The sequence below is a fragment of the Nannospalax galili genome, unplaced genomic scaffold, assembly GCF_000622305.1.
Source record: "Nannospalax galili isolate Female #2095 unplaced genomic scaffold, S.galili_v1.0 scaffold660, whole genome shotgun sequence".
In the NCBI taxonomy this organism is placed as follows: domain Eukaryota; kingdom Metazoa; phylum Chordata; class Mammalia; order Rodentia; family Spalacidae; genus Nannospalax; species Nannospalax galili.
The window spans coordinates 1,300,104-1,309,549 of NW_008349073.1; the positions used below are offsets into that span (position 1 = coordinate 1,300,104).

General features: G+C 42.3%; 1 protein-coding gene across 2 annotated transcripts in view; it reads right to left on the bottom strand.

The window, feature by feature from the left end:
* The window catches only part of Ahcyl2 (adenosylhomocysteinase like 2), a 203,413-nt gene extending 194,000 nt beyond the window's left edge, over positions 1–9,413 (bottom strand). For both annotated transcript variants that reach the window (XM_008846362.2, XM_008846361.2), the window contains exon 1: positions 8,962–9,413. In XM_008846362.2, the coding sequence (XP_008844584.1) occupies positions 8,962–9,324 (363 nt within the window). In that variant the 5' untranslated portion in view covers positions 9,325–9,413. The remainder of the gene's footprint in view (positions 1–8,961) is intronic.
* Positions 9,414–9,446: the final 33 nt, after the last annotated feature.

The following is a 9,446-nucleotide window of genomic DNA, read 5'->3' on the forward strand; positions in this document are numbered from 1 at the left end:
CAAAACACAATTTTTCAAAGTTAAAAGACTTGGTAGAGGGGCTAGAGTGATGGCCCAGCGGTTAAGAGCACTGACTGCTCTTGCAGAGGACCTGGGTTCGAATCCCAGCACCCACAATGTGGCTATGGACCATCCTTAACTCCAGTTCCAGGGGAATCCAAAGCCCTCTTCTGACCCCCATGGCACTGCACAACACGGTGGCACTCACATACATTCAGGCAATACACTCATACACATAAAATAAAAATAATAATAAAATATTTTAATAAATAAAATCCCTCATTTGAAAAAAAATCAGTTTTAGATATAAAACTATTGAATTTTATTGCGAATAGGCAGTTGCACATACATAAGACTGGCATTCAGAAGAAGAATCTTGGCTAAAGGAATAATTGTGGGTTATTGAGATGTAGGTGATACTTTAAAACATAGGAATGATGTGGATGACTGAGAGAAAATCCACTAAAAAGAGCAGAGGCCCCCAAACTAAGGCAAAATAACAAACAAAGAAAAGTAAGATGCAGCCATGAAATCAGATGGAAATGAGTAAAGAAAGAGCAGTGTCATAGAGCTAGGCATGGAGGGCACACCTATAACCCCAACATTTGGGAGGTGTAGACAGAAGAGGAAAAGGATCCCAAGCTCAAGGCCATCCTCAGCTATGTAACAAGTGCTGGGGTACTTGAGACCCTGTCTACAAAAAACAAAACAAAACAAAAGAGCAATGTCAAAGCAGCACGGGGAAGAATGCATTTCATAAGAAGTCATCAAATGCTGCTGAGAAGGATAATGGGATGAGGGGTAAAGTAAAGCAAACTCCATTTCCCAATCTAAGAGACATTAGCAACTTTAAGCAAAGTCTTCTTTTGGTCAGAATATTGGAATGGGCTAAGGAGTTCATAACAATTAAAAATGGGCACACAGTAGAAAGGCAGGTCAACACTAAGTTATGCTAAAAAGATGGGCGGAATACCTGGTGCATTAATGAAGTAGCGAATTTTTCCTGCCTGGAATCCCACCTTGTAACGTGAAACTCCGCAAAACTTCTGACCAGCCACAGTCATGCAGGTCTCTGTAAGTCTGTCCACTTTCTGCCATTTGAGTCAATTCTTCAATTCTTTTATGAATGAGACTAAGAACCCTCTAGGGGACCCTCTTTCCCCCCATTTCAGCACAGGCCAAAACTATGAACATACAGTGTCTTACTTTAATGAAGAGACAAAATGACCTACAGTAACAGTCTGTGAATGTGCTTTGCAGACAATGATAGACTGGCACCATCCTTTGAAATATTCTGGAAAAAAAATCCATTTTGTACCCTTTGTATGTTCAGAATGTAGCATTATCAGAAACTCTCAAAAAACTTAAATGTAAAAATAAATGAATGAATGAATAAATAAATCAGATTTTTTAAAAAATGTGTACATAGTAAGTATGGGAAACTCCTTTAGGAAGCTTGACTCTGAAAGAAAACAAACAGCAAAGCGGCAGAAAAGAAACACGCAGATGAAGAGGGTTAGCAAACTGGGAAAGGGTAAAGCAAATCTCAACACTGAAGAAAGGATCTGGTAGAAAGAGGAACAACTCTTTAAGACAACAGAAAATATGATTAGGGGCCTGTGAAGGGATTTATCTTTGCTAGAAGGAGGATACTATTCCATAACAGGAAGGAAGAAGAGATGAGCCCCAGGTATACCAGCTTGTAGATATGGGAGGTACAAGGAAGTTCCACTTGGGGCCTTCTGTTAGTGGAATGAAACAGAAAGCCTATCACTGGTTTAAAAAGAACAGCACATGACAGGAGAAATACAGTATGAAATAAGTCATTTGCAATAGGAAAGTGAACTAGAAAAATGTCTAAAACTACTAGGTAATGCTGATTTCTCATGAGGCTGGTGATCACTGACTTATCATGACTCTGTAATCTGCCTGGTTCTCTGATTTTCTCCAGCAACTCTCCACACAGTGGGTTCAGGCAACTAAGATGGGATATGGTTAGTTTCAACCAGTACATGTACTCAAGTTCACAAGAAGCAGAAGTCAACGTGGACTGAAATAAACAGAAAAAGAATTTATGGAACGGATTTGAGGTAGCTTCCAGAGTGGAAAACCTGTTTCAGGAACATGCCAGCTAAAACCATCACCCAAATTAAAGAATTGGTTTGGCAAAGATGTGATGGTTGAGAATAACAAGCATGACATGCTGCAGCTTGGTACACACACTACAGTTCTGGATGCCACGTGCCAACACTAACAGCATTGCCGCTGTCACCTCTGTGCCTTGATCTTGCTGCCTAGAGGTTGAGGCTACATGGGGATCTGCTGATAATGGAATGTTGAGAAAAATAATGTAGAAAGGCTTAAGGAGTTGAGTCAGCTGACAGGATGGAAACAGTAGTGAAGGAGTAAAATAATAATAAGATAATGAATGAGGGCCAGTGACTGACGTAAATAAGGATATGACACACAGTGGTTTTTGCTCCCTCCAGTGCCAGGACAGATGCTGATATCCAAAGGGTTACACAGAGCAGTCTTAGCAGCAGCTCAAGCAGACATCACATGGGAGTTTGGTCAGAGCGGTAGGGGGTTGGCACTATGACAAAGCCTCCCACTGTTGCTATGGGTAATGCTTCATCTCACTGATCCCAAAGGCATCACAGATTGGCAAAGTCTCAGGCATGTTAATTACTCTCTTTAAACCTATATTTTCTCATCTGTAAAATAAAGATACTCTACTCACCTGATAACATTGTTATGAGGATTAATAGATAAGACAGACATCTGGCACGGAGTACACATTCAGTAAATTGTAGACATTGTCACCAAAGCCAAGAGGGGAGTTTCCAAGAACAAGTAGTCAACATTATTGTCTTCTTTTTTTAATATTAAGATTTTTCTTTTCATTTTAAACATTTTGTAAAGGTTTTATTTATTTATTTTATGTGTATGAGTGTATTGCCTGTATGTATATAAGTACACCTGCCATAACTCCAGTTCCAGGGACTTCAGTGCCTTCTTCTGACCTCTACAGGCATTGCACAACACGGGTGCACTTACACACATGCAGGCAGTACACTCATACACATAAAAAACACTAATAAAAATTATTTTTTAAAGAGTGGAAGGAGGGAACTGACTCCATTAGGTCATCCTCTGGCCTCCACAAATTCGTTGTGGTATGTATACACCACCTCCCCAAACACACAACCAGTATAATAAAAATAAAATTTCTAAAACCCTACCATGAAAGAAATAGCATATTCTGATTTTTTTTTTAATGTGTATGAGTGTATTGCCTGTATGTATTAAGTGCACCCATGTCGTGCAATGCCAGTGGAGGTCAGAAGAGGACACTGGAACTGGAGTTAAGGACGATTGTTAGCTGCCATGTGGGTGCTGAGAATTAAACCTGGATCCTCTTCAAGAGCAGCCAATGTTTTTAACCTCTGAGCCATTTCTCCACAGCCCCGAAACAGTATGTTCTTTAGAAATTCAACCTGACAAAAGCTTTGAATAAAGATTACAAATCCTTTTTTCCTTCTTCTCATCAAGAGAAAGTAAATCATTTTCACAAACTATTAATTTCTTCAATTAACTGGACACTTAGAATCTAAGTTTTTTCCTTAAGACATCAAGCATACAACTGTAACTTCAGTCCAGAGCAACATCCTAAAAGAGTTCTTAAAGTTGAATCATTCCTAGAGTCAAAGAGAAGTCACAAATTATACTAATAGAAAATAAAGGCTGCTTTCTCAGAAAATTCACAAATGTTCACAGAGATATATTAAGCCCTTTAACTAGCTCAATAAATAAAAAGAAACTGTCTATTATTCAGTGACAAAAATCCACAAAAAAATCATATAAATTAAGGTACAAAAGATTTAGTCTTGAATTTTGAATGGAGAAATATTTGAAGAGCTACAGAATTCGGTCTTTGAAGACAGAATAGGATCCTGTAAGCTTCATTACATTACTGTGTAACCTTGAGACAAATTTTTTAATTTCTGATTCCTCAGTAACACTGTCTTTAAGGGTTCTTTATTATTATTATTTTTAATTTTATGTGTACGCATGTTTTGCCTGCATGTAAGTGCACCTGTATTGTACAATGCCCACAGAGGATAAAAGAAGCTGTTGGATCCCCTGGAACTGAAGTTATGGAGAGTTGTTAGCTGCCATGTGGGTGCTAGGATTCAAACCCAGGACTTCTGCAAGAACAACCTGTATTCTTAACTATTGAGCCATCTCTCCAGCCCCCACTTTAAGGGTTCTTAAATAAAACAGTACATGTCAAGTTGTGAGAGTACAAGACCTGATACAAAGCAAGAATATCTAGCAGTATATTATATGTCCCTTTCTAATTCTCAGAAGGTTTAATCAAAGATGATTCACAGAGAAGGCAGGTAACAGGAAAAAAAAAACTGTTAGCTCAACAGAAAGGAGGAAAACCTTCCACAGGTACTCAGATTTGTAACTTGTAAAATAAGGATAAAGCTGGGCATGATGGCACATGCATATAATCTTGGGAGGAAGAAATAGAAGGATCTGGAATTTGAGGCTAGCCTGGGCTGCATATAGAGCTAAAGGCCAACTTGAAACAGATGGTGAGACTACCTCAAAAGAGAAGGGAGGAGGGATACATTTGACTCAGATTACAAGTTAATTACAAACATAAGGCTAATATCGCTGATCTTGAAATGCTTCTGTAAAAATGTCCTTCATAGCCTCTAATTTTACAATTTTTTGAGGTTCTACATTTATACTGTTTTCTATAATCCTCTTCCTAAAGCCTGACTCACTCTCCTTTTGTCTTGGGATGACCTAAGCCTTAGCCAGACAGACAAACTTTAAGAGTTTACTCAGAAATCTACAGACTTTCTGGGCGAAGGCCAAAAGCCAACATCTAAGAGGCTAGAAAGACTGTGTGGCATAATGAAAAGGACACGGGCTACAGAGACAGGTGGTTCTCAGAACTACTGCCATTTTCAGATGTATGACCTTGGACAAGGCACCTGGTCTCTCTGGACCACACTTCCTCATTTGGTAAAACTGAGATAATATCATCGATATGTCAGAGTGATCTTGTCAAGATTACAGAAATGCCTATGACAATTTCTGGCACATAAAAGACCAATTAATAGTTTAACTATTATTAGGGTCCAACTGCCAATTATTGCCTTACTGAACACTCTCCCAGGCTGAACTTTTCTAACTGGCAAGGGAGTCACACTGCTCCCACATTCCCATGTGTCTATCCAAAACACTCATTTCAATAATCTATAATTAACCAAACCAAGAGCTTAAACAATTCAGGGCAAGAAAGCGCTAACATGGCTCAACTCATTCTCTCCTGACAGCAACAAAGCCAGTACAAGGTAAATATGTGTGCCAAGAAAAATATGGAGTCTGCTTGAACATGGCATCACCCACAGTAATGTAAGTGAGGTGAGGTGCACAGGTTGCAGCCTTACTGTTAGGTTTGAACTTCTCTGAAATCCTTGTCTTCTCTCTTGTGCTATCATCCACTTCCAAGAACACAAGAAACCCTCTCAACTGCTACAATACTCATTCACTGTGGACCTTATCTTCCTGTTTTATAAATTGTTCAGAGATTTTCAGTTTGCTGAGTTCACTTAATATGGGCTTATGAAGAAGAACTTTCAAGACAAACATATCCTAACCACAATGACAATATCCGTCCTATAAAACACAAGTTTCAGGATGAAGGCAAGTGCCAAAAAGAAAATGGGACCAAATAACCTGCACACCGTATGTTCAGTCTTATTAACTACTACACTGGGGAATTATTTCCCTTGTGTTGCTGAGCAGAGTAACAGAATCAAGGAAATTGATGACCGACACATGAATGGAATAAGGGAAACTATCTATGGAAATGTGACAACATAAGTTTTCCATGACGGTTATAAAATAAAAGCAAGTCACTATTTACATAGCCAAAAGCAATTATTTTAATCCTAGTGTTGTTCTCAGCCCCTCCATACATACACTAGACAATCTAAGAATCAAAGGCTCAGCAGCCACTAAGTGGACTCAGTGCATTGTGTGTGTGTGTGTGTGTGTGTGTGTGTGTGTGGTGTATTTAAAGGGAAATCTTATGCACTTATTTTCATTTAGTCAGTTCAACAATAAGAAAGTTAAAGATTATGCCCCTTAAAAAACAACCTGACCAAATGTAGTGGGATACACTTCAAATCTCAGGACTCAGGAAACTGAGGCAAGAGGATCAAGTTCAAGACCAGCTTGATCTACATGTAGCCCAGGCTGGCATCAAACTCACTGAGCCAAGGATAATCTTGAACTCTGATCCTCCTTCCCCAATACCTCTTAAGAGTACTTAGGATAACAGGTATGCACTACATCTGGTTTTATGTGGTGCTGGGGATCAAATCCAGAACTTGGTGCCCAAGAGCAAGCACTCTACCACCTGAGCAATATCTATAGCCCCTGAGACCTGTTTTTTTTTTGTTTTTTTTTTTTAAAAAAAAAAAAAAGAAGAGGAAAAAAAAAAAGAGGCAACTCAGGCCAGGCCTGGTAGCACAAACCTGTAATCCTAGTACTCGGGAGGCTGAGGCAGGAGGAGTCTCGAGTAATCTCAGCAATGTAGTTCTAAGCTAGTTTGGGCTACAGAACAAGACCCTATAAAGAGGGAGAGAAGGGGAGGAAAGGGGAAAAGAAAGGAGATGAGACAGGAGGGGGAAGAGGAAGGAGGGGAAGACAAGAGAAGACAAGCTGGGCTCAGCAATGTCCTCACTTATGTCATACAGTTGCATCGTTCTCAGGACTTCACCTGCTTAACGCTCAGCAAATAAATTGCTTTTTGGTGCAATTAACATTGTAAGACAAGATCAGCCCTGTCTTCTATAGCCTTGAGGCTTCTGAGTAAATCTGGAATCATGGAACATACATTTTGATACTGAAAAAACAGGATGGTGGCTCAGCAGCAAGGAAAATGGCCAAGAAGCATATGCAGAATTAAGAAAATGACTCTGGGGTACTGGCCTGTGATCTTTTAACTTCTTTATACTAATCTACTGAACTATTACTATTATGTATACCTTTCAGAGAATGTCATGGTGGCACACACTTAAGCCACCGTGAGAAAAATACAAATCGATTCTAATACTGGCTATCATTTCTCAAGACTATCTACTTTGGGTGCGAGTCCTACATTAGGACCTTCACAAGTATTTTTAACCCTCAATCCATATTTGGAAGAAGAAACTGACTTGTAGAATTTTCAAACTACTCAAAAGTTAGTGGCAGGGGAAGAAGTACTAGGATTCAGACCCAGGTCTGCCTAAGTGTAAATTTCATGCTCTACAAGCAGTTTGTTAAGCATTTTTTACCCTAAAAAGAACTTTACAGAATTTAGACACAGAGAATCACAAGAAAAAGATTTGGCCAAAGTTATAAAGCATTTCAACTAGTCAGAATTAGGCTTCAGATTTCCTGAGTTTTAGCTAAGTACTTCTGGCCCCAGTGCCCAGGCTGCATTTTTTTAGCTGGAGGAATTACTCCATTTAACTATAATTGCACCAGTAAAAAGAAAAATTAAATTGCAAGGGACAAAACAGGCCCTAAAGCATTATCAGATTCCTTCAGTCTTGCCTTTGACATCGTTGACATATGAGAAGTTAGAATGAAAAAGTTACCTGCTCTTCCTTAATCATGAAGCAATTACAACAAAATTTTTATTAGCTGGATCCAAGGTTCACCTGAACCCTACACAGTAAAACCAACTTGGAGTTCACAGCCTTTTTATTGCTGTTCTGACAAAATAAAACTCACTCGATTATCATTTTGGGTTTTTTCTTTTGTTTGTTTTTTTGGTCTTTTTGAGACAGGGTCTCCCTGTAGCCCCAGCTGGCCTGGAACTCACTATGTAGACCAGGCTGGCCTTGAACTAGAGATCCACCTGCCTCGGCCTCCCGAGTGCTGGGATTAAAGGCGTGCGCCACCACGCCCGGCTGATATCATTTAAAAAAAAAAAATCAACTGTTTATATTGTCTCGGAAATTAAAGTCATAATTTCTTTTTAGATGATCCACATCTCTGTCTTTTTCACATATTTTTTTTCCTGTGCTTATTTAGCATTGAGAGAGGGAGGGTAAAAACGAGGCTGGGGGATGTGGGGGGCAGAGATAGATGACGTATGAGTAATACAGGGGAATTATTATTGCACGTTACTCCTTGGTGTTCTGAGGCTTCAAAACTGTGTGAAAGAAGCTGACAGCTGAGACAGAAAAGAGCCCAATGGTCACTTTCTCCAAAGTCGCAGCATTTCTTCCTAACACTTTCAGCTCATAATAAAGACCAATGGAATAAGCTTTCTCTTCATATACAGTCTAGTCACTAGCCATCCTGGGGACCAATTACTGAGCTGAGGGGACAGACTTCTTAAGAGTGAAGAATCTCTCCACGATCTTTCTACAGTCAGGATGCAAGGGAACTGCAATCTCTGGAAAGGAAGGACACAGAATCAGGACTTCTCTATGGAAGCTGTTGGCCACAGCAAGGCACAAAGTCATCATCTATACAGAAGCCAGACAACTCAGAGGGTTGCAGTGGGACCTAACTACTGCTTCCTCGTTCTCCGAGGGAAAAAGACCTTTCCACCCTCATGGCTGGCGGGAAGGTTTTCCTGGACCACCGGAACAGTCCGGAACATGACACGCGGGAGCGTCTGGGGAGCGGGGGACGTAGTAGTAGGTGCCTCTCCCCCTGCCTAGTCCCAGTAGTAGCGAAGCGCGCTACCTCCATGTTATTCCTAGAGAAGTACGGCCGTGGCACCTGGAGCCCCGCTTCGCAGCGGAGCGCCAGGAGACAGCAGCTCCGGGAGCGGGTTCCAGGGGGATCCAAAGGGAGGGCGTGAAGGGTGGAGCGACTGCCGCGAGGAGCTGCCGCCCTCCCCGCCTCTCTGAGGCAGCCCGGCCCCAGTACCTTCTTGACCGTGCGCGGTGCCTCCGTGACTGTGCCGTCGGGGCTGACCAGGGCCTCGCCGCCGTCCCGGTGCCGCTGGTGCTGGTGATGCGGGTCGCTCCGCTTCATGGCCGACGCCTGTGGCACCTTCCCCGCCGCAGGGCTGAGAGCCGCGGCCGGCCCGGAACCCGGGCCAGGGGCCGGGGGCCGCTCGGCGGCGGGAGCTGGAGCCTCGGGGTCCCCGCCGCCCGCCGGAGGAACCATGGCGCCCACGGACGCCGTGGTCAGTCCCAACTGGGGCTCCGCCTCGGAGGGGCTCAGGTCTTTCAGATCCACCTCAGGCACCTTGGCGGCAGCAGCGGCTGACACAACCTGCACAGACATCACCGCCTCCGCTGCAACGGCCGGCTCACACTCCAGCTCCAGCTCCAGCTCCCACTCGGCCCCGCCTCCCGCCGCCCTTCCCTCCCCCATTCCCCCACACCTCCCCTCCATCGCCTCCGCTC